This window comes from Sus scrofa, chromosome 1 (assembly GCF_000003025.6).
Source record: "Sus scrofa isolate TJ Tabasco breed Duroc chromosome 1, Sscrofa11.1, whole genome shotgun sequence".
Taxonomy (NCBI): Eukaryota; Metazoa; Chordata; class Mammalia; order Artiodactyla; family Suidae; genus Sus; species Sus scrofa.
Genome location: NC_010443.5, coordinates 253,893,518 through 253,918,294, shown reverse-complemented (window position 1 = coordinate 253,918,294; position 24,777 = coordinate 253,893,518). Strand labels below are relative to the sequence as shown.

Here is a 24,777-nt window from a genome sequence, read left to right as displayed (position 1 = left end):
CTCGAATTTCATCTTGTCCAAGATCCATATGAAAGAGGGAACTCCTAAACAGACAGAGGCTTTGTTTCCTTTTGGCAGCCATTAAATTCTACTACCAGCAACCACAGAAAGAAGACCTGAAACACCAGAGAAAGGAAATAAACATGAACCCTAAAGAGGGCAATTAAAAAGGGAACTTTGTCAGTGTGCATACGTAGAACTAATCAAAGCCTAGGGGAACAAATATTGCTATGTATTACCAAAGCCAATTAAAACTTGCTGTGCTCACAGGCAAGATCCTGTCTGGCAAAAAGTGGAGACACTAATTAGTTCTTCAAAAAATCCTAAAACAAAAGCTTCATGTGCTTTTCTAAAAAAAGAAAATTAAGCAACTGAATTCAGATGTCTTTTAGCCAACAAGGTGCTTCCAAAATTTTCTTGGAAAACAAGCATCACAAACACCTTAAAACAACAACAAAAACAACTGCTGAAATTGGAAAATATGGTCGACATAAAGAGGATCATGTTGGGAGGAGACAGTACTTCCTTGGCAAGTGACAGAACTCTCCTCTCCCCTGTGGCTGCTTGCTAAGAACCAATGTGCTGCCTAGAATCTTCCCTTTAGTCAATCTGCCAAACAGCGCATTTCTCCAATGTCAATCTGTCACACAGGGAGGGGGGGTATAATGGACCTTTTCAGAGTAACCGAAGCCAAGAAACAGTGGCCACTAATATTAGAGGCAAAAATCAAGGTACAAAATTAACAAAGAAGAAAACCCTGACACAACGTCTCCGGGGAGAAAAGGTCTAAGAAAAAACTCTTCCTCTCTACTTTCGCACTAACTTACCCCAACCGTTACAGAATCTCTGGGGTTAAACACCAGATTTTCAGGTCCCAAGGGCCAACCAATCAACTATTTACTTTAGTGACTGCAGTATGGACAGAACAGTAATATTCACCTGTCAAGGCTCCAAAGCTTCACAGAACCATCAGCAGCACAAGAGGCCAGATTGACATCTTTTTGGTCCAAGGAGACAGTGGATTTCGGATGGAAGACAATTGCTCCCACATTTGTGTTATGGCCTGAAGGAGCGTAAAAGATGAAAAGCAAAGGGTTCCTGCTCCCTTACAACTCAAGTGTAAATACAGACAAGGCTGAATATTATGTACACATACATCAGGGACCATGGGAACTAAAGGGTATTAAAGTAATTATTCAACTACTGAAAAATCGAGCTATTTTAATTCAAATTAATACATAAATTATATTTTAAAAGGCAAAACACACAAAAAACTGTTTTTTTGGTTTAAGAGATTGTAAATGCCAGAGTGGAGCAGGGCACGAAAGAAAAATGGTATGTATATAAAGTTATTATCCACCAGCCTTGCAGCCAGAGTCAAATCAAGCCAAGAATTAATTGTATGTACTGGGTCTGAGCGTCATGCAGTTTTAGAGTCATACTGCTTGACAGAGGTCAACTGGGAAAAAGACTGAGGTTCAGACAAGATTCTAACTCACCTCGAAGAGTGTGAAGGAGATTGCAATCAGGAACAGACCAGAGCTTGCAAAGCCCACTCCTATCAAATACAAAGGAAAGCATCTCAGCCAGGGTTGGTCTGGGAAGGAAAAGGTACCTTGGTAATATGACTAAAGGACAATCTCGTCACACCCCCCACCCCCCAGCGCCGCCCCATAAACATTATAGTGGCAGAAAGAAAAGAAAATGGAAAAGAAGAGGCTTATCATTTGAAGGGTTGGAGAAGAAGGCTATATCCAGATCTCATGCAGCCAGAGGCCCCTACTGGACTATAACTATTACAGCAGAGGTTGCTCTTCTCCTTAACCCTTGGATCAAGTTCTGGGAGAAGGTAAGATGAATTAAACTCTCCAACAACAATATTAACAATGACACACTCTCCTGAAATGTGAATAGCATTTTGCTCTTCTTAAAATTTTAAAATACTTAAAGTTTTTTAAAAAAGCTTTACTTTTGAGTTCCTGTCGTGGCACAGCAGAAATAAATCTGACTAGGAACGATGAGGTTGTGGGTTCGACACCTGGCCTCGCTCAGTGGGTTAAGGATCCGGTGTTGCCCTGAGCTGTGGTGTAGGTCACAGATGCAGCTCAGATCCTGCGTTGCTGTGGCTGTGGTGTTGGCAACTGTAGCTCTGACTGGACCCCTAGCCTGGCAACCTCCATATGCCATAGGTTTAGCCCTAAAAAGCAAAAAAAAAAAAAAAAAAAGGCTTTATTATGGAAAATTTCCAATACATTATTTTCATATCTATCACCTCAAATGATCCTTATGACAGACCTATGACAATGATCATTTCTACTTTATAATGAAGGTAACTGAGGCGTGGAGGGGTGGAGGGAATTGTGTAGGTCCTCGGCTTTCTCCTGAACCACAGTCTCAATTTCTGCCTAGTCAAGGAGCTCCTGTGTGTATAATATAAAAGACGTTTCCCCTCCCACAAGAAGAACTAACTAAATAACTAAATAAAACAAAACAACAAAGTTATCACTCTCTAAGAGTTTTCTGCACATGTAGTGGCAAATGGAAAACAAAATGAAGATAAAAATAATAATCCGTGTTTACTGAGTCCTTACCACCTACTAGGCACTATCACGGCAAAATGCTTTACAAACATGATCTCACCTTTACCAATAAGGAAACTGAATTACAGAGATGAAGTCACACAACTAAAAAAGAAAAGCTGTATCGAGATGGGCAGAGTAGCCAGTCTATAAGCTCACTTATATACCTGCTCCAAAATGATGCAAGTACCAAGACACGACAGACATGTCAGGGATCTCTGGGGTCCCTTGGGAACACTAAGAACTGCTAATTGAAGGCTCTGCTGTAAAATACAATGAATGAGCACTGACCTCTCGAGCGTGGTGTGGCCATGAGAAGCAGAGGCAAATGGTATAGAAATGGCTTTGTAAGACCAATGCTGATTTTTTTCCCCGAACCCCACTTAGAAAAAAAATGGCACTGTAAAATGGGACTTACCAACAAGCTGTGGCCAGCATTTTGGAATTGGGACTAAAGTGACAGTAGGAAATAGGCCGATCATCCCCAATTTGACTGCAGAAATTATTCAAAGACTTAAAAAGACAAACAAAGGATCATTATCAGGCTAATCTCAGACCTTCTTGGATTTTCCACCAGTAAAAAAAAAATCACACACATACACATACACACACCCCAACCCTCCCCATTGTGCCTCCACCCCCAACAAAAAAACCCTCCCAACACCTTTCCAATTCAAACCCACTCGTAGATTACTCCACCCTTTTTTGGTAGGAGACATTTGTATCAATGAATGAATGGAAACTCCATCCAGCTGTCTTCTACAGTCTTAGTATCACTAGCTTCTGTCAGCTAAATATAAACAGGAAAGCCGAAGTTCCCATCGTGGTACAGTGGAAACGAATCCGACCAGGAACCATGAGGTTGCAGGTTCAATCCCTGGCCTTGCTCAGTGGGTTAGGGATCCGACTTGCCATGAGCTGTGGTGCAGACTTGCAGGCTCGGCTCGAATCTGGCATTGCCGTGGCTGTGGCATAGGCCAGCAGCTGTAGCTCCAATTAGACCTCTAGCCTGGGAACCTCCATGTGCCACAGGTGCAGCCCTAAAATGACAAAAAAAAAAAAACCACCCCAAAAACCAAACCCCCCCAAAAAACAGGAAAGCCATGGCAAGATCTAAAGTACAGTCTAATGTATTAAAACGGAGAACTGAAGAGTAGAAGCACAGGACTCTGCAGAGTACAAAGGACACTAGCTTCCTGCCACCTTAACTGATAGCTTCTTGCAAACAGCAACAGTGTAAGCAGAGAAGGATAAGCATAGCTGGCTTCACTTGCTAGAGACAGGCCAAAGTAGAACATCTAATAAATATTTAAGAATCTTCAAGACATTGGACAATCGCTGAGAGCATCTCACCCGGAGAGACTTGTGCAGCTCTTGCATCTGGGAGGTTCTAGTTGTCTCAGGAATCTCTTTATGAAGACGGGCCTCTTCCAAGCGTTTCATTGCCCTGTGACAGAAGCATTATCACCCTGAGCAAAGGGGTTGGAAACAAGGGTCCACACAAGTCTCTCTACCACTCAACTTTAATGAACAACCACAGTAATTATAAAGCAGATTCTCAGTCTTTGAGAGGAAGTAAGAAAAAGTATGCTCTTTCCTCCCTCTCAAGGCTCTCCTTACCTGGGCAGTGAATAATTAGCAATCCACAGTCTAGCAACCTTCAGGCTGTTTGGTCCTTCATGGTACCAGGTTTGCTGATACTGAAAGTTAAATTAAGAGTAGAAATGTCAAGTCTCAAGCAATGCCTACCCCTTTTATTGCTGTCAATTTCCTATTATAATTGCCCAGAAAAAAGGTGAATTGGTTCAGGAATAGGACGAAATCAGGTACATGTGCCTTCTCCTGTGTTTCTTTCTATGAACTCTCATTGGATGGTTTCTGGTTCCTTATTAAAAGCGACACCAAGAATGCTATGGTTCTGTCTTGAATGGGAAACTGACTTACCTCCATTTAGACTTACACAGGAACCACAAACTACTGCCAACAACTCTTTCTGAGCAGTAGAGTCTTCGACTCCCCGTCCCCTAATCTAGCAAAGTAAACCACCGAAAGCAGAAGACGAGAGCACTACCCCCTTGTTCACTGCATGTTTATACTATGAAGTCGAAGACATATTTACCTCTTCTTTGGACTTCTTGGATTTCTCATCATCTTTTTTGGTCTTTTTTAAGGCATCAGTACCGACCACTGAGAGGATGTTTCTTAACCTGTTACCAAAAAGATCAGATTTAAATAGAGGTGAGATTGTGAAAAGTCTCTCTAAGAAGAGGACAAGTCAGCCCTACTCTCTCACCATTCAAACCCAGGCCACCTTCTTTAGGAGTCACGTGGTGATGCCTGAACTTCCTGTGTGATTTCTTCCACTCAGAGGTCTTGATTTGCAGAGTCCCTAAATTGAACTAAAAGCAATCACCCTGTTCAACTTAGTTGTCAGCCAGCCCCACCACTGCTACCACTTGGGCTGTGAATCACTCAACGCCACAATGTGCTGGATACTGACTCAGGTGCTGAGTATAAAAAATGACTGAGCGGAAGTTCCCATCATGGCTCAGCAGTAATGAATCCGACTAGTATCCATGAGAACACGGGTTTGATCCCTGGCCTTGCTCAGTGGATTAAGGATCTGGCGTTGCCGTGAGCTGTGGTGTAGGTCGCAGATGCAGCGTGGAATCTGAGTTGCTGTGGCTGTGGTGCAGGCCAGCAGCTGCAGCTCTGGTTTGACCCCTAGCCTGGGAACTTCCATATGTCGTGGGTGCAGCCCTAAAAAGCCAAGAAAAAAAAAAAAGACTAGGAAACAGTTCTTGATTTCAAGTAGCATGGCGGGGGTGGAGGTGAGGGTGGACAGGATACAGGATATACAGAAAGTACTGGGGAACCATAGTACATTACATTAAGTGTTATGATAGTGGTAAGCCCAGGCTGCTAAGGGGAATCATAGAAGGAGTAAACAGCCTAGGCCTGGGAGATCCCACTGTGGCTCAGGAGGTTAAGAAGCCAACATAGTCTCCATGAGGATGCTAATTCCATCCCTGGCCTTACTCAGTGGGTTAAGGATCCAGCCTTGGAGTAAGGTTCGGTGTAGGTCACGGATGCAGCTTGGATCCTGCATGGCTGTGGTGCAGACTGGCAGCTGCAGTTCCAATTTGATGCCTAGGCCGGGAACTTCCATGTGCTACAGATGTAGTCATAAAGAGAAAATAAACAAATAAATAAAAAATAACCTAGGCCTGAAGGGAATCAGTGAAGGCCTCATGAAGGTTCTCAATTAATTAGGTCAGTAGGTCAAGAATGAGAAAGGACAGCTGAGACAGAAGGTTCAACAAATGTTAAGGTCTGGAGGTCAGAAAACCATGGAATCACAACAGTACGGTGCGGCTGGACCATGCACTACTGGGAAAGGGCTGGTGAGAGAAAAGGCTGCAAATCTAAGCAGGGCCAAGTCACAAAGGCAAGGAAATTAGACAGTGTACTGTTGCATCCTCTAAGTCTTAATGGACTGAATTAAGACAACAGCAGTGGGGACTCAAAGACATTCATCTAAGGGACACAATAAGACAGACCTTGCTGTTAGAGAAGACAGCAAACAACAATAAAAGTATACCCTCTGAAAGACGATTAAGAAAGTACATGCCATGGGAGTTCCCGTTGTGGCTCAGTGGTTAACGAATCCGACTAAGAACCATGAGGTTGTGGGTTCGATCCCTGGCCTTGCTCAGCAAGTTAAGGATCCGGCGTTGCCATGAGCTGTGGCATAGGTTGCAGATGCGGCTCGGATCCTGCATTGCTATGGCTCTGGCGTAGGCCGGTGGCTACAGCTCCGATTCGACCCCAGCTTGGGAACCTCCATATGCTGCAGAAGCAGCCCAAGAAATGGCAAAAAGACAAAAAAGTAACGTGTCATGATACAGCATAATGGTGGGGCTTATTTTACAAGGGGTCAGGTGATAGGATTCTTTAAGGAGCAATATTTATGCTGAACTCCAAAGAATAAAAAGGATCTAAAAGGCAAGCGAAGGGAACAAAAGGAGAAAAATTAAGTGGAAAGACAGAAAAAAGAGCTTGACTATCCCTGGAGTACCATTATGGCTACTGAGTCTAGAAAACTGGGGAAAGATGGCACAAGGTTAAGATAAAGAACATGATTAGGAGTTTTTCACTCAAAGTTTAAATAAGAAGAAGACGCTGTAGGATTTTTAAGCAAACAACACAACAGATTTGGGGCTATTACAGTAGTCTAAATGTGAAAGCAATAAAGGGAAAGAAAAGAGGACACACTGAAGGTACATTTCAGACATAGAATAAGATTTTGCTGACAGGTTATACAGGTGAGGCAGGTTTTCAACTGAAAATTGGGTGAGTGGTAGTGTTATCTGCAAGGAGAATAGGAAAAGGATGGAGAACAGATGAGTTCAATTTAGACCTGTCAAATTTGAGTGCCTCTAGAATATCTAGGCTACAGAGACCTAGGAGTCACCGAATATATACGTGTTCAACAATGTCATGCAAATGGACCTGATCACTCAGTTAGTGTTGGACATGGGCAAAGAATAGAAGTGTATAAAAGTTAGGCAGGGGAAAAAGAAGCTTAGAAGAATTAGCTAGAGAAATGGGAGGAAGACCAGGAAGATTTGGTCTTATGAGGAGAGCCAAGGAAAGGGGGTGTGTGAAGGAGGAAGCAGATGGCCGGGTGCTAGGGCTGTTCTTAGTAAAGATACGCTGATGACCTCAATAAAGAGCAATTTCTACATGGCAGGGGTCAGTCTGTCTGCAGCCGGTTGAAGAGTAAATGAGTAGTAAGGGCCCTAAAGAGTAAATGCAATGAGTGAGGAAGAGCTGAGCCCCAACTCCCGAAGAGACAGGCAGGCAGGCCAGGTCCTCCTAAGTGCATACGACTAGTCTGTCATTAAGAGATTTTTTAACTTTAAAATCACCAAAGGAGCATCATCTGAGGACAGGGCCTCTTTTCAATAACATCTGAAAACACTTGTCATTATGTTCTATGTTAATGACAAAGAATGTGTTTGTCGTTTGAATTTTCAGAGTTCGGTGACAAATGTTTACCCAACTCACAACTCCACACCGAGGAAAGGAAGGGAGGGAACATGTCAACATCCTCTTCACAGTTTATAAAGAAAAATTAGTAGTGGAGTAAAAACTGGACTAAGACTCAGATTAACGGCGTCCCAGTTGTGGCGCAGTGGAAATGAATCTGACAATCCCTGGCCTTGCTCAGTGGGTGGGGGGGATCCAGCATTGCTGGGAGCTGTGGATAGGTTAGACACGGCTTGGATCCCATGTTGCTGTGGCTGTGGCGGAGGCTGGAAGCTGCAGCTCTGATTCAACCCTTAGCTGGGGAACCTCCATATGCCACAGGTGCAGCCCTAATAAAAAGCAAAAAAGAAAAAGACTCAGATTCAGGACTAAACCATATTAATACATAATACTTAATAAGATATTCTGTCAACAATATCTGAGATATTCTATAAAAGTTTTAGATATGAATAGTAGTTTTAGCTGACTAAAATTTGGAACTAGAACCCCATGATTAAAACAGAAAGACCAGGGAGTTCTCTTGTGGTGTGGCAGGTTAAGGTTCTGGATTGACACTGCAGTGGTGCGGATTCAATCCCTGGCCCAAGAACTTCCACATGCAGTGGGAATGGCTAAAAAATAAGTTAAAAAAAAAAAGTAAGTAAAAGTAAACTTATCTAAATATCTTGCCAACATATATTCAATTATATTAAAATTAAATTAATACATTAAATAAAAAACCAAATTTAAAAAAAAAAGGAAAGAGTAAAATTCAGAAAGGGCACCTTTCTCTTCTTTCAGCAGGACCCTCTCCAAAAAGCGTGATGGGTTCCCCCAGGGCTCTAAGGCAAGCCTTGACCTCTGAGTCATCTGTAGAAACATTGATTTGCCGGGCTCGCTTCCTTCTCTCAAATTCAGCTAACACTTCGGCCTGTCGCTCACTGATGTGCTCTTCAATTTCAAACACTTCTCCTATAAAAAGAACAGGCAGCATCAGCATAATCACCAGATCTTCAAGTAGGGAGAAAGAATTTCTTACAATTGGAGTATATCTCTAAGGAAAGTTAATTGTCCTATCTACTTCACACTTAACAGTTTATGGATTCTTGGTTTATTAAAGTATGCCAATCATAGAAAAATAATCAGGATTTAAAAGACAGGAAAATGGTTGAAGCCATACTGTTTCATCTGGCAACCTTAACACTTATATAAACATACAATTGACATGAGACAATGAGAGTACAGAGTCCCTTTAACAAGTTAACTGGGCTTTCTATCCACAGTAAAACAGAAACACTATTTTAACAACTGCTAGAGCTACTCTCTAAACTAGTCTTAGTAGGAGTTTCCATTGTGGCAACACCAGATCCCCTAACCCACTGTGCCAGGCCAGGGATCGAACCCGCACCTCTGCAGCAACTGGAGGCACTGCAGTTGGATTCTTAACCCACTTTGCCACAGAGGGAACTCTGACTATAAGGCTTTTTGGATAATCCAGCAGCCCAGATACAAGCATTTGGATGAAAAATGAGAAGTATAGTAGTGATGCTGTTATGTTTAAAACAACATAAAAAGTTAAAAAAGTCACCAGAGCACATGTGTACAGAAAAAGAAAATGTGTGGGAGTATTAATAGAAATGACAGAATCCTATCTGCAGAGGTCTTTCTACACCTTTCAGTACGATTTGAATTTCTTATGACAAATATGAATAATTTTATTTTAAAAACAGTGGACCACTAGTTACTGACATCAAAAGATATCCTCAACAGTAAACAGAATGACAAATGCAGGTTACGAAATAATTTATCATGATTTCATTTATAGAAAAAAATCTTGTATTTCTGTAGCTTTATTAAATTCTTGGAATAATATAGACCTAATTAATAAGGATTATAGGCTTTTCTACCTCACACATTTCTAACTAATCTCTTTCAAAATAAAAACAGCTATTGCTTTTAATTGAAAGAGATATTTCATTTTGGGTGAAAAATAATTGGAAAACTGAACAAGTTAGAATATTATGAACCAGGGTAGTTCCAAACCAATGCCAGAACTATCCTAGATATCCATAAGATAAGTGGAATCAATCTGAATCCAAACACACACTGAATAAATTCCCAGTAAAATTATTAACAATTCAGGGAAGAAAACCTGTATAAAAGGTTTTAAGAAAAAAGGTTCTGGGAGTTCCCGTCGTGGCGCAGTGGTTAACGAATCTGACTAGGAATCATGAGGTTGCAGGTTCGATCCCTGGCCTTGCTTAGTGGGTTAATGATCCGGCGTTGCTGTGAGCTGTGGTGTAGGTTGCAGACGCAGCTTGGATCCCGAGTTGCTGTGGCTCTGGCATAGGCTGGCGGCTACGGCTCCGATTAGACCCCTAGCCTGGGAACCTCCCATATGCCGTGGGAGTGGCCCAAGAAATGGCAAAAAAGACAAAAAAAAAAAAGTTAAAAGAAAAAAGGCTCTGGGGTAATGTTAAATGGGTAGGCAGAAAGTATGGCCTTCGAAAGATGCAAATTTTTGTTTGTTTTTTTGTTTTTTTGCTTTGTTAGGGCCGCACTTGGGGCATTTGAAAGTTCCCAGGCCAGGGGTCAAACTGGAGCTGCAGCTGCCAGCCTACAACACAGTCACAGGCTCTTGGGATCTGAACCACGTCTGAGACCTACACCACAGCTCAAAGTAACAGTGGATCCTTTAATCCACATTTGAATGAGGTCAGGGATCCAACCTGCATCCTCTTGGATACAAGTTGGGTTCGTGTAACCCGGGAGCCACAATAGGAACACCAATAGATGCAAGTTTAATATGCGAAGTTTTCTGACACTATACTTGTGATATCTACGTTTAGGAAAGTAAATATTACAGAAATTTTGAGCACCCAAAGTAGAGATGGACTACAGTTTGCATCTTACCAGAGGTTATGTTAATATTCCCTGCTTCAATTCCTGCTTTAAGTCCTTCTTTTCCCAAAATCCCAGACTCTCCTTTGGCCAGCCGTTCCCTCTCCTTTTCTTCCAAACTTCCATAATAGATGTGTGGTTTCTTCACAACAGGAGCGACTAAGTCATCAGGTGCCTTAGTTTTGGTTGCCTGTTAAATCAAAGACCTGGATGAACCTAAAGCTTAATCTCAGCAATTTGCTAGCTTCCCAGAGGATGAAGCTTATCCAGAGCTTCAATCCTATTCCCTCCCCCAAAAAAGACAAGTTGGACACCAATTAAGATGTATCTTCCCTGATGGAGTGGGGCAGGGGGGAGTGTTCCAGTCTCTCAGTCACTTTAAGTTTTGCAGATAGGAAGAGATAGATAAAACTAGTGAATTTCTCTTGTGATTTTTCTATCAATGGTTTGCTTTGGAACATGTTTACTTCATTTGGTTGGAGGTGCAATCTCTTCTTGGGTTTTATGAAACTTTCAGGGCCACTGCTCATCACAGGAGATATCAAGAATAACTGAAATAACCAACGCCATGATAAAGGGGAACAAGTTATAAAGTTACCGGTCTATACAATTCAAACGTTTTCAGACGCGAGGTAGTAGATATGAAGTTAGGAGGCCTCATTATAATCAAGACTGACACTGTCGTAAATCTTGGCCAAAACCCTACTCCCTTTCAGAGCTCCGTTTCTGAACGAGACGGAAGAGGTATTTACATTTTAGGGTTGTTGTAGTAAGAGATGAAAATGACCTAAAACACACTCCGGTCACTCAAAGAAAAACGCTGCTCAGCTCTCTAAGACCAGACCGAGTCTGGCAGCCTTCCTCCTCAGTCCTCCACCGCCCGTTCCCTAACGGCTCTGTTCTGCACGGACCCCCCACCCCTCCGCCCTCCCTGCCCTGCCAGAGTGAGCCGAGATCCGTACCGTGGAGGAGGCTCGCGAGGAAGCCATGCTGGGCTCCGAGGCCGCGAAGCTTCAGCAAGAGGCGAGCCCTACGTTCCAGACCATCCACCGCGCGCCTAACAAAGCGGAATTACGTCCAGACCGGAAGTGGGCCGAGGGCCGAAGCCGCGTCCTGGGCGCCGTAGAGCATGATGGGAATCGTAGTAGGAAAGGCTCTGGGTGCGTTGAGCGTTGTGACACGTACAGCCTCTAAAAAGAGCACGCGGAGGACGAGGTTCTGCGAGGAGAGAGACTCAGAGCAACCTGGGAGGTGTAGTGCAGTTGACATAGCAGAAGATTCGGGGTGGGCGCTGAGGTTCCGGGAAAGGGCTGAAAAGAGGTAGGTGCTTCAAGTCGCGCGCCTCCGGACTGAACTCCGGGAGTGAAACGGCACCTTCCGGGGTCTGCTGCCGCTCCCGGCCCTGCGAAGAGCTTTAAGTCCTCCTAGAGTGGTGGACCATGTTGCCATGGAAACCTTTGCCCCGGACCCAGGAGTGCGGTCCTGTAGCCGCGAAAGGAGTGTGCTTTCCTCCGCTGTCGGGAAGTTCTCTCGGCAGCTTCTTTTGAGCTGGGTGGATTTTCGGTGCATTTGGGCAGTGGCGAAAGAATAAGCTCGAAGAGCCCTCTAGCGCCAGAGTAAAATAAAGAGCCAGCGGAGGAGCCATGGCCTGTGTTTGGTCTATATTACTCGGAGTGAGATGAAGAATGTCAGGCGTCAGGTAAACTGCGCGCAAGCAGCTCTGCACAGCCCTGTGTTGCCCTGGGTGTTGGGGCACCAGAGATCGACAAGACAAGGTTTTTGCTCCCGTATCGGGGGTGGAGATTTTTCAAAATTTATTGTTGTTTCCCGAGCTGGACAGAGCCTCCTACCCTCTCCAAGGGCAGTTACAATAATAATGGCTACATATTTGAGCGTTTACTAAATGCCAAGTTACGTACGTTACAGGCACTTATCTGCATCACGTCATTCAATCCATACAACACCTGAGTACAGATACAAGGGAAGAAGCTAAGATCTAGTGAAAGGCGAAGCTAATTGTCCAAAATCAGTGGCAACAGAATTTGAGTCTCTGCCCTTTGCCTCCAAAGCAAGCACTTTTACCCATTACACTATACTTCTTCATAGTGGTGAGCTTTTTACAGCTTGCGGGAAAGTTAGAATGTATCACAGTTGTTTTTTTCTTTTAAGCATTCTCTTGGAACTTTGGCTTCCTCTTGCCTTTGTCTACGTTGGAATCAAGATCCTATTTGATTTGGGAGTTCCTGTCGTGGCGCAGCAGAAACGAATCCGACTAGGAACCAGAGGTTGTGGGTTTGATCCCTGGCCTTGCTCAGTTGGATCCGGAGCTTAAGGATCCGGCATTAGGGTGAGCTGTGGTGTAGGTCGCAGACGCGGCTCGGATCTGGCATTGCTGTGGCCCTGGCGTAGGCCGGCAGCCACAGCTCTGATTAGACCCCTAGCCTGGGAATTTCCATATGCTGTGGGAGCGCCCTAAAAGGACAAAAAAAAAAAAAAAAAAAAATCGTATTTGATTTAGTACCAAAAAATTTGAAATGTAATGTGTCAGTGTTTTGTGTTGATAATATCATTTGTCTCAGTCCCAGGCTTCATGGGAGGAGGGGAAATTTTATCTTTTGTATACTTCACAGTCCCTAGCTACATCCTAGAAACATGTAATAATCATTTATGTTTGTACATACTTTTTTTTTGCTTTTTAGGGCCGCACCTGCGGCATATGGAGGTTCCCAGGCTAGGGGTCTAATCAGAGCTACAGCTGCCGGCCTGTACCACAGCTCACCACAACACCGGATCCTCAACCCTCTGAGTGAGGCCAGGGATGGAACCCTTAACCTCATGGTTCCCAGATAGATTCATTTCCACTGCGCCACGATGGGAACTGTACATACCTCATTTTATTTATTTATTTATTTTGTCTTTTGTCTTTATTGGGCTGCAGCAGTGGCATGTAGAGCCGAGTCTGCAATCTATACCACAGATCACAGCAATGCTGGATCCTCAACCCACTGAGTGGGGCCAGGGATCGAACCTGAAACCTCATGGTTCCTAGTTGGATTTGTTTCCGCTGCACCATGAGGGGAACTCCAGAACTATACATACTTTAAAGGAGGTTTCACTTACCTCATTCTCACTTTTTTTGTGTGGTCTTTTTTAGGGCCACACCTGAGGTATATGGAAGTTCCTAGACTAGGAGCCAAACTGGAGCTATAGCTGCCGGCCTACACCAAAACCATAGCAACACAGGATCCAAGCCCTGTCTGCAACCTATACCACAGCTCACGGCAATGCTGGATCCTTAACCCACTGAGCAAGGCCAGGGATCAAACCTGCATCCTCGTGGATACTAGTGGGATTCTTAACCTGATAAGTCTCAGCTAGAACTCCAAGGCTGAGACATTTGTTAATCAACTGAATAGCTTCAACTTTATCTGTAAAATAGGGTAATTTTGCCAGTGTCATAGTATTTCTGTGTTAAAAATGAGAATGTACAAGAAAAGCATAGCATGGTGCTCGAGAAAAGTTCATTTCACTTTTTGAATTTGAATATCTAAATTTATTCAGCAAAACATATACTGATTGGTTATTATAGACATTCTCTACAGGATGCTGTTGGGAATATAAAGATGATGCCATTGGAGTTTCCTTCGCGGCTCAGCGGTTAACAAATCTAACTAGGATCCATGAGGATGCGGGTTCCATCCCTGGCCTTGCTCAGTGGGTTAAGGATCCGGGGTTGCCATGAGTTGGGGTGTAGGTCGAAAATTCGGCTCAGATCCTGTGTTGCTGTGGCTGTGGTGTAGGCTAGAGGCTATAGCTCCGATTTGACCTCTGGCCTGGGAACCTCCATATGCTGCAGGTGCAGCCCTAAAAAGAAAAAAAAAATGATGCCCTCAACAGCTTTTAAACTCAGTTTAGGAGTTTCCTTCTAAAGAAAATCTTTTTTTTTGAGTTCCCGTCATGGCGCAGTGGTTAATAAATCCAACTAGGAACCATGAGGTTGCAGGTTCGATCCCTGGCCTTGCCAAGTGGGTTGGGGATCTGGCATTGCCGTGAGCTGTGGTGTAGGTTGCGGAAGAGGCTTGGATCCTGAGTTGCTGTGGCTGTGGTGTGGGCTGGCAGCTGCGGCTCTGATTCAACCCCTAGCCTGGGAACCTCCATATGCTGCAGGAGCGGCCCAAGAAATGGCAAAAGTCAAAAATAAAGAAAAGAAGAAAACCTTTTTTTTTTTTTTTTTTTTTAAGCATACAAATTACTTTGGATTTTCATATTCTAGGGTGTTCCCTTGGCCTCTGTGCATACTTGTTCTCTCTGCCTCGGATGCCCTTAAGCCCCTTTCTCTGCCTGCCCTTCACACATCAACTAAGACATCATCTCTACCAGGAAGTCTTGCACATCCCTCTTCACCCCACTGGACTGAGTGCTTATGTGATACCATTGCGTTACCCTCCTCAGCGTTCTTATTACACTGTATTGAAATTTTCTCTTTGTTTGTTTTTTCCACAGACTGTGGCTATGCCTTTTAACTGTGTAGCTGGAGTACAAGAAGTGTTTGTTTAATGAATGACCTATCCATTTAGCACCTACTTAGACCCTAAGGATAACCCTGTGAATTGGTGAGTTAGAGGGAGTTTTCCTAAGATTTAGTAAACTGATTTTAGTATTTGCAAGTGATCACAAATCCCTCACAATTTGCACATAATATTAATCAAATTTAATGGCTTGTGTATATTCCTATTAACTACACTGAATTAAGATGTGATATTTAATTTTACTCTCTTAGCTAGAGTATTTGCTTGTGAACAGAGCATGAGATTGAAATGATTGTTGTCTAGAATCCTCTTTTATAGGCATCTTGCTTGTTTTTCTTTTTTTTTTTTTTGGTGGGGTGGGGGGTATTGGCTGTGCCCACGGCATATAGAAGTTCCCAGGCCAGGGATCAAATCACACCACAGCAGGACCTGAGCCACAGTAGTGATAATGCCGGATCCTTAACCCGCTGAACCACCATGGAACTCCTAGGCAGCTTGCTATTGTAAGTTCTGGAAGAAAGAATTTTGTGGAACTTCGTGGAACTTCATCATGTAATAATCACACAGCTAAAGACCTAGAAGTCAGTGTGTGAATCTAGATGAGTCTTTTGTACTGCCATTTGTTTTAGTGTGGTTGCTTACAAATTGATCTGATATTTGTAGCTGAGATTTATCTTTTCCATTTGTTCCTCCTGTCTGCAATCTTTTTTTTTTTTGTCTTTTTAGGGCCACACTCGCAGCATATGGAGGTTCCCAGGCTAGGGGTTGAATCGGAGCTATAGCTGCTAGCCTACGCCACAGCCACAGCAACGCTGGATCCAAGCCACATCTGGGACCTACACCACAGCTCACAGCAATGCTGAATCCTTAACCCGCTGAGTGAGGCCAGGGATTGAACCCGTGTCCTCATGGGTGCTAGTTGGGTTCGCTAACTGCTGAGCCATGACGGGAACGCCATCCTCTCTGCCATTTTTAACAGCTCATAGTTTGCTGGGTCTGTTCCTTAGTGTTGATTTCATCATGCTGCGACGGAAACCAACCCGCCTGGAGCTGAAGCTTGATGACATTGAGGAGTTTGAGAGCATTCGAAAGGATCTGGAGGTAAGAGTACAACTTTCAAACCCTTAGGACTATTTAGAACACTAACTCCAACTTTTGAACTCCAGATTCTTATACCAACAGCTTATTTGAAATCTCTATTGGGTATTTTCCAAGCATCTCAAGTGTAATGTATTAGTTTCCAGTGGCTGCTGTCGGAAATTGTTACAGACTTGGTTTAAAACAAATTTATGCTGTCACAGGGTTTTGGTTTTTTTTATCAATTTTTTTTTGTCTTTTTGTCTTTTTTTTTAGGGCTGTATCCGAGGCATATGGAGTTTCCCAGGCTAGGGGTCGAATCAGAGCTGCAGCTGCCAGCCTACACCACAGCACCGCCAGATCCAAGCCACGTCTGCAACCTACACCACAGCTCACGGCAACCCTGGATCCTTAACCCACTGAGCGAGGCCAGGGATCAAACCCAAAACTTCGTGGTTCCTAGTCAGATTCCTGTCCGCTGCACCATGACAGGAACTCCTGCTTTCACAGTTTCGTAGTCCAGAAATCTGAGATTGTTATCACTGATCCAAAATCAAGGTTGCAGGACCATGCTCCCTCCAGAGGCTCTAGGGAAGCATCTGTTGCTTGACTATTGCAGCGTCTGGTGGCCAGTGGCATTCCTTGACTTGTGGCCACACCATTCCAGTCTCTGCCTCTGTGAAGGCAATGGCCTTCTCCTCTTCTGTCTGTGAAGTCTCCCTCTGCCCCTTCTTGTAAGGATACATGTAATGGCACTAAGGCCCACTCAGATAACCCAAGATAATATTCCCATGCAGTATCCTTAAATCCATCACATCTGCAAAGACCCTTTTCACACATGAAGCAACAATTACAGGATCTGGGGATCAGGAACTGACAGCTTTGGAGGTCATTGTTCAGCCTACTACATTTAACATTAAAACAAACAAAAAAACCTCATGATTTTTCCCTCAAACCAGTTTCACCTCAGCGTTCCTTATGTCAGTGTCTATGCAATTGCTCAAGCCAGAAACCTAGGAGTTGATGTTGAGGTCTCCCTTTTCCTTACCTTTCATATTCTGTCTGTCCACAAATTGTTTGATTCTACCTCTAGAATATTTCCAGAATCTACCCATACCTTTTCATCTCCACTTTTAGAATCTTAGTCCAAGTAACCATCATCTCACTCTGTACAATTTCAGTAGCATCCTAAGTTGTGTCTCTACTTCCATTTTTGTGTCTTCAGTCCATTCTCCATCAGGTATCTAGAATGATCTTTAAAAAAATTCAGGTCAGGAGTTCCCTGCTGTGGAGCAGTGGGATTGGCAGCATCTTTGCATCACCAGGATGCAGGTTGGATCCCTAGCCCTGCACAGTGCGTTAAAGGATCCAACATTGTCCCAGCTGTGGTATAGGTCACAGCTGTGGCTCAGATCTGGATCTGATCCCTGGACTTGGAACTCTATATGCCAAAAAAAAAAAAAAAAAAAAAAAAAAAATCAGATCGTATCATTCTTGTGCTTAAAACTCCTCAGTGGTTTTCTGCATTTGCAATTGAAACCTCAATTCCTTATTGTGGCCACAAAATTTTGTATGTTCTGGCCCCTCTCAGGATTCACCTTCTGCTACTCTTTGCCTTGCCCCCTGTACCCTAGGCACACTGGTTTTCTTCCATTTCCTCCAACATGCAGAACTATTTGTAATTCGTGGCTTTTGCGCACATTATTTCTCTCTGCCTGGGGTGCTTCCTCTTTCTTCATGTCTCAGTTTGAGTGTCACAGCCTCAGTCTAAGAGGCCTCTTCTGAGCCTATCCAGCTTAGGTGTGTCATCCCTGCCCATGTTGCCTCCCTCTCATTAGAGTCTCTCAAAGTGGTTTGTTCTTTTATTTCATGGCACTTATAATTTACAATGACTTGTTTATTGTAAAATCATTTACATTAGGAACTCTGATTATAGAAGACTGTAGAAGGAAGATATGTCTGTCTTCTCTGCCTTTGAATTTCCAGAATCTAGTACATAGTAGTTCAATATGTATTTTTAAGTGTAGCCTTACCCTGTGGTATTAGATATCTCTTAATAAGGCTTAAATGATTTACTGGCCTTCAGAATAAAGTCCAAATTCCTTAGGATGGCATAGAAGGCCCTTTGTGATCTGTTGCTTGTTTGCCTGTCCACTTTATCTCCCACTGCCAAGTTATCTTTAATCTCAGTGCCCTACGCACACTCTGTGCCTTTCCCTGGCGTGCCCTTTATGGTTTAAACTTCAGTTGTAATGCGTCTCAGAAAGTGTTAGTCTCATTCTGAACTTTGACTCTCCCGAGTCAGCTTACTGTTGAGTTACCCTTTTTTGTTTGTTTGTTTCCTTTTTTTTTTTTTTTTTTTTTTTTTTGTCTTTTGTTGTTGCTGTTGTTGCTATTTCTTGGGCCGCTCCCGCGGCATATGGAGGTTCCCAGGCTAGGGGTCCAATCGGAGCTGTAGCCACCGGCCTACACCAGAGCCACAGCAACTCGGGATCCGAGCCGCGTCTGCAACCTACACCGCAGCTCACGGCAACGCCGGATCGTTAACCCACTGAGCAAGGGCAGGGACCGAACCCGCAACCTCATGGTTCCTAGTCGGATTCGTTAACCACTGCGCCACGACGGGAACTCCTGTTTGTTTCCTTTTTAGGGCCGCACCGCGGCATATGGAGGTGCCCAGGCTAGGGGTCTAATCAGAGCTGTAGCCGCCGGCCTACACCCCAGCCACAGCAACGCGGGATCCGAGCCGCGTCTTCGACCTACAGCACAGCTCACGGCAACCCCGGATCCTTAACCCACTGAGCAAGGCCAGGGATCAAACCCGCAACCTCATGGTTCCTAGTGGGATTCGTTTTCGCTGCATCTTGGCGGAAACTCCCTTTATTTCTTGTCTTTCTGAGAATAGCCGTTCTAATGGGCATGAGGTGATATTGCATTGTGCTTTTGATTGGCATTTCCCTGATGATCAGTGATGCTGAATGTTGGACATCTTTTCCCATGCTTGTTGGCCATCTGTATATCCTCTTTGGAAAAATATCTATTCAGATTTTCTGTCCGTTCGACAGAAAATCAGACAATTTTTAAATTGGGTTGTCTCTTTTTGTCGTTATTGACGTGTATGAGTTCTTTATGTATTTTGGATATTAACCCTTTATCAGCTAAATTGTTCGCAATTGTCTTCTTCCATTTGATAGGCTTTCACTTGTGGGTGATTTTCTCTGCTGGGCAGAGGCTTTTAGTTTGCTATAGTCCCATTTGTTTATTTTTGCTTTTGTTTCCCTTGTCTGAGGAGATATACTCTGAAAGATACTGCTAAGACTGATGTCAAATAGCATATTGCCTATGTTTTCTTCTAGGAGTTTTATGGTTTTAGGTCTGACATTCCAGTCTTCCATCCATTTTGAGTTAATTTTTGTGTATGCCATAAGATTGTGGTCTAGCTTCATTCTTTTGCATGTGGCTATTCCGTTTTCTCAACAGCATTTATGAAAGTAGCTGTCCTTTCTCCTTGGTATGTTCTTTGCTACTTTGTTGTAAATTAATTATCCGTATATGTGAGCATTTGTTTCTGGGCTCTCATTTCTGTTCCATTGATCTGTATTTTGTATTTCTCTTTTTCTGCTAATACTGTGCTTTTTGGTTTACTATGGCTTTTGTAGTATAATTAGAAATCAGGGAGTGAGTGTGTTACCTCCAGCTTTGTTCTTTTTTTTTTTTTCAGGATTGATTGCTTTGGCTACTTGGGGTCTTTTGTGGTTTCTTAGAAATTTTAGGAATTTTTGTTCTCTTTTTGTAAAAAATGTTGGGATTTTGAAGGAGATTGAATTAAATCTAAAGATGGCTTTAGGTAGTATGGACATTTTAACTGTTAATGGTTCTATTCATGAGCATAGAATACCCTTTCATTTCATTGTGTCTTCTTTAGTTTCTTTCAATAAGTTCTTATAGTATTCAGTATACAGGCCTTTTCACCTCCTTGGTAAAAATTGATTCCTAGATATTTTATTGTATCGTTTTTTAGTCTTTCTACTAAGGGCAGTTATCTAGTGGGTTTCGCCTCTTTTTGAATAACTTAGGAGGGAGAGATACTTTTTGCTGCACTGAAATGAAACAGTAGAAAACTGGTATTTCATTTTTGTTTGTTTTGTCTTTTTAGGGCCATACCCGTGGCATATGGAGGCTCCCAGGCCAGGGGTTGAATCAGAGCTGTAGCTTCTGGCCTACATCATAGCCACACGAGATCTGAGTCTGCAACCTGCACCATAGCTCACAGCAACCCTGGATCCTTAACGCACTGAGTGAGGCCAGGATTGAACCTGTGACCTCATGGATACTGTGTCCTCATGGATTCATTTCTGCTGACTCCGGTTTTTCATTTGTTAATGAAAGTAGTTTTATTACATTTTGATGACTCTGACTTCTGAAACAGTCAGCAGTTAACAGTGGGTAACAGTGGGAATCCTTTTAAGTGATTTCATTCTACTTGGATATTCAGGGTTTCTCACGACTTTTAAAATGATATCATCCTTTGCCATCTGAAACTTGTTTTCACAAAGGTGTTTGGGGAGAACTTTCTAATGTTATTTATTGGGTAGTGTAGACTAACCAGAGAGTAACTAGGCAAGGTCATTACATATATATACATATACATATATGTATAAATACATACATATATATACATATACATATATGTATAAATACATACATATATATACATATACATATATGTATAAATACATACATATATAAAGTAATACCTCGCTTATTCACTGTAATACTTTGACGTTGGGCTGTAAATGCTCACAGTTCAGCAGTAAGTGGTGAAGAATGGTGGTGATTCCAGGGACTAGTATAGTAACAAACTCTAGATAAAACTTCTGTTCACTCTCAGAGAAAGTTGTTATCATCTAATATCTTTACAGGCAGGTAGTGGTAGTTGTGGGGCAAGTGTTAAAAGTCTTTTTTTAGGGCTGCATCCGAGGCACATGGACGTTCCCAGGCTAGGGGTCAAATTGGAGCTGCAGCTGAGGGCCTACACCACAACCATAGCAATGCCAGATCTGAGCTGTGTCTGCAACCTACACCACAGCTCATGGCGATGCTGGATCCTTAACCCACTGAGCAGAGCCAGGGATGGAACCCATGTTCTCATGGGTACTAGTCGGGTTCATTACTGCTGAGCCACAATGGGAACTCCTAAGTCTCTTTTTGAAAATGATCAGAGATCAAAGATAAAGACTGTGAATTCTGCAGTCACTTGTGGCTTAAGAGCCAAACCTTTTATCTGAAAACAGAATGACCCACCCCCCTCCAAAATCAGGCCTCATGATAGGATAGCACAAAACCTTCTATTCCTGTGTTTCATTTAATTTCATGATGTCATCCATGCAGTTAATTTCTGGTGGTTATTGTTTTATATGTCACTTTATTTTTTCATTTGTTGTGTGGACTTCCCTATCTGTTGTGTGGACTTTCCTCTGTGATAGCCCTGATCACCCTTTTGTAATTGTCTATTTATCTGTTTTCTTGTTAGATGACATCCTGGAATGTAGGGTTTATATCTTTTTTTTAATGGCTGCACCTGGGCCAGGGATCAAAAGAGCTGCGGTTATGACCCTCCACCACAGCTGCGGCAACACCAGCTCCTTAAACTGCTTGAAGTGCCATAGCGGGAACTCCAGGGGTTCTATCTTTTATCACCAGATCTTTGCACTTCCCCTGTACCTCTAACCATCCAAATCTGGGATTCCAGTTTATTGTTCCATGGACTTGATCCCTATCCTTTACCCCATGCCCCTTAAGTGGTAGGTACTAAGTAAGTGTCTGGTTAATGGAGAGAATATTGCCTTAATACTAAAACTTTTATACTTTCAGACCCGTAAGAAACAAAAAGAAGATGTGGACGTTGTAGGAGGCAGTGATGGAGAAGGTGCCATTGGGCTCAGCAGTGACCCCAAGAGCAGGGAACAAATGATCAATGATCGAATTGGTTATAAACCTCAACCCAAGCCCAACAATCGTTCATCTCAGTTTGGAAGTTTCGAATTTTAGAGGTGGATTATCTCGCATGCCAGAGCCCTGGGATGGAGTCAAATGATGAAAGAAAGATTTAACAGAATGTTTTACCTCCTGCAGAGAGAAACACTTGTGCCTGCTTCACTTGCACTCTTAGCTGAAATTCAAACTCTGGTTTGTATCTGGAAATTTTCACTCTATAAAACTTGTCTCATTTTTGTTTTTTGAAATGCATTTTTAGAAGTGTGCAACGTCCTTAATGAAGTTTAATAGCACTGTTGACTTGTTGTATTGTTCTTCCCACCTTTATTAAAAGACCGTAAGCACAGAACACTCCCTTGATCCCTGTCACGGACTATTCAGCAAGTATTTATTGAGCACCTGCTGTGTGCCAGGTACCATTTGAGGCACTCAGTAACATCAGTGAACAACTCACAGATGCCTGCCCTTGTGGAGGTTAGGATTCTTGTATTTTGTATAAACTTGATCAAGTTGTGCATTTCTTGATGGCTTTGTAACTAGTTTGGGTATCATTTTGGGAAAACAGTGGAGTATCAGAATTACCATCATTCCAGTTTTCCTTTCTTTTCAACATTAGGTAGTTTTTCCATTGAGGAGCCACTCTGAGAGGCAGCTCAGAGGGTGTTTTAGAATCATGTTACTGTGATAGAAATCATGCCAACTGTGGTAGAAAGAACCTCTGGAACCACTGGTTCTAGAGACCCCTTAGCCAAGACTTCTTTACAGGCTGGCCAAAAAAATTTACCAGATTTTTAAAGAAAAGATTACAGCTGTAAACCTTTGAAACCACTGAGATCACATGCATCGATTTTTGTATTTGGTAGGTTCTAGTGTTCCTTTGGGGGTTGCCCAAACTTAGGAAGATGGTCAAGCACTTGTGAAGAGGTACTGACCTTAGCTGGGAGCATATACCTTCCACTTCCTGAAAGCTGGAGTGAAAATAACCAGATTAACTCAAGTGGGTACTATTATTGCCTTTTTAATAAATGAGAAAACTAAGGCTTAGGTATCATTAAAATACCTTTATTATTGAAATGCCTTTCCTAAGGTGCCACTTCTAAGTGGAGCAAACCAAGCTCATCATGCCACTGCACTATGGGAAAGTCTAGGAGTGGTGCTGAATGGCAAGATGCCCATCTAGGGGCCAAAACACCGCTATTCTGGCATGAAGGGGACAGGCAGGGCCAATGCTTGACTCCAGGCTTGGGGGTTCCTAGAGGGCCTTTTGCCCCAGAGCATAAACACAAGGTTGGGACTATGAAACTACAAATAAATTCAGGAAGTCTTAGTATACTGCAGTACAGCTTCATGAAACCCTGTCTCCTTGCAAAAGGTCATGTAGATTTTCTGGCATGTACAAGGCTTGTCATTTTAAGCAGGATAGGAGAGCAGGATGGAAACATGGGATCATATCACCTCAAAGACTGCCCTTTTTGGCTTTTTAGGGCCACACCTGCAGTGTATGGAAGTTCCTAGGCTAGGGGTCGAATCGAAGCTGGCCTACGCCACAGCCACAGCCATGTGACTGTGACCTACACCACAGCTCATGGCAATGCCGGATCCTTAACCCACTGAGCCCAATGGGAACCCCCCCCAGTCTTAAAAACTGATGGTAATGGCCAGACGCTGTGTGGGCAATGAAGAGACCACTTATTCTGTTAGCACTCTGGGTAGAAAGACACACAAAGAATCACAAAATCAAAATATTTTATTTGTTCTTTTGCACATGACATGGGTTAAAACATTCCTACTACACCAATACTGCTCTCCAGGAGCTTACAATCTGAAAGTCAACATTAATTGGAGACCCAGTGATTAAGGCATTATCAAATGCAGACTTTTGTATCTTTAGATGTGTCTTTTGAAAGAAGCCGGAGAGGCAGGATTAACACTAAATGACATGAAGATGTACTCCCAGCCACCCCCCCTTCCAGTTTCTACATGAAGCCCTGTGGCTAGAACCCAAAACCAATGCTCCATGGGCTGAAAGTAAAGAAACCAGGAGGATTCTGTTTGTGGGCAATGTGGAGCTGAGTGTCCCTCCAACATAGGTTGGATATGGCACCTAAGATTCTGTAACTTGATGGATAGTACCAGGTAGCCCTTTCCCAGCTTCATAGAAATTACAGCAGGAAAACTAACTGCCCCTTTGAAGTGTGCTTAAGGTCTCTGTCAGTTTTACCACTTCTGGTTGGTATTTCTACCCAAATCCACTATCCATAGCATTGCTCACTGTATCAGGAAGGCTAGGGAGATTTAATCAACTAGATATATGGGATAAGAAACTGAAAGAGCAGAATAAGGTGCAAAGACATGGGGATACAAGCTCCTAGCAGATGTGAAAATGAAGAGAAATCTGGATCCAAAAGGAAGAAGTCAGGCACTAAATTCTAACCAAACAGGGATGCAGAAATGAAAGTAAACAAGATTATCACAATCCAAGAGCTCAGAAAAAAAAAAAAAAAAAAAAAAAAAAGGGAATATAAGCTTTAGTCTAGTTTTCCCTTCATTAGTTTCTTCCTTTGGCAACCTAGCCTAAGATCGCTGGAGTTCAGGTTTTTCATGAGACTAACTTGAGTACCTGGAGACCTATCCCCAAACTGCTGTTTCTCAGAGTACGAAAT

General features: G+C 43.0%; 2 protein-coding genes across 9 annotated transcripts in view; one reads left to right on the top strand and one right to left on the bottom strand.

The window, feature by feature from the left end:
• Positions 1–12,037, bottom strand: part of PRPF4 (pre-mRNA processing factor 4) — a 19,426-nt gene extending 7,389 nt beyond the window's left edge. Inside the window, exons 1-9 of one of the 2 annotated variants that reach the window (XM_003353619.5) lie at positions 11,474–12,037; positions 10,524–10,701; positions 8,396–8,582; positions 4,699–4,786; positions 4,200–4,279; positions 3,933–4,026; positions 2,998–3,092; positions 1,500–1,558; positions 940–1,063 (exon numbers count right to left, since the gene is read on the bottom strand). In XM_003353619.5, coding sequence (XP_003353667.2) covers positions 940–1,063; positions 1,500–1,558; positions 2,998–3,092; positions 3,933–4,026; positions 4,200–4,279; positions 4,699–4,786; positions 8,396–8,582; positions 10,524–10,701; positions 11,474–11,500 — 932 coding nt within the window. In that variant the 5' untranslated portion in view covers positions 11,501–12,037. Of the gene's footprint in view, positions 1–939; positions 1,064–1,499; positions 1,598–2,997; positions 3,093–3,932; positions 4,027–4,199; positions 4,280–4,698; positions 4,787–8,395; positions 8,583–10,523; positions 10,702–11,473 lie in introns of both variants that reach the window. The other variant, XM_005660339.3, reaches the window with a different exon arrangement.
• On the top strand, positions 11,636–24,629 carry CDC26 (cell division cycle 26). 7 transcript variants are annotated; one of them, XM_021067707.1, is made up of 5 exons: positions 11,642–12,210; positions 12,681–12,858; positions 15,015–15,124; positions 16,048–16,141; positions 21,992–24,629. In XM_021067707.1, the coding sequence occupies exons 3-5, from the start codon at positions 15,072–15,074 to the stop codon at positions 22,166–22,168; spliced, it is 324 nt and encodes a 107-aa protein (XP_020923366.1). In that variant the 5' UTR covers positions 11,642–12,210; positions 12,681–12,858; positions 15,015–15,071; the 3' UTR covers positions 22,169–24,629. The 7 variants fall into 7 exon arrangements, 6 of the variants coding, with proteins under 6 accessions (XP_020923355.1, XP_013849220.2, XP_020923366.1 ...); XM_021067701.1 differs by having other exon boundaries at positions 11,647–11,831; XR_002337331.1 differs by having other exon boundaries at positions 11,693–11,831; positions 16,020–16,141; positions 21,992–22,463.

Excerpts from the sequence above, each read along its gene's own strand:
- CDC26 (XM_013993766.2), top strand. The coding sequence starts at position 11,641 with ATGATGGGAATCGTAGTAGGAAAGGCTCTGGGTGCGTTGAGCGTTGTG. Across the intron at positions 11,832-16,047 it reads CGGGAAAGGGCTGAAAAGAG|TGTTGATTTCATCATGCTGC; the intron begins GTAGGTGCTTCA and ends TCTGTTCCTTAG. Across the intron at positions 16,142-21,991 it reads GCATTCGAAAGGATCTGGAG|ACCCGTAAGAAACAAAAAGA; the intron begins GTAAGAGTACAA and ends TTATACTTTCAG.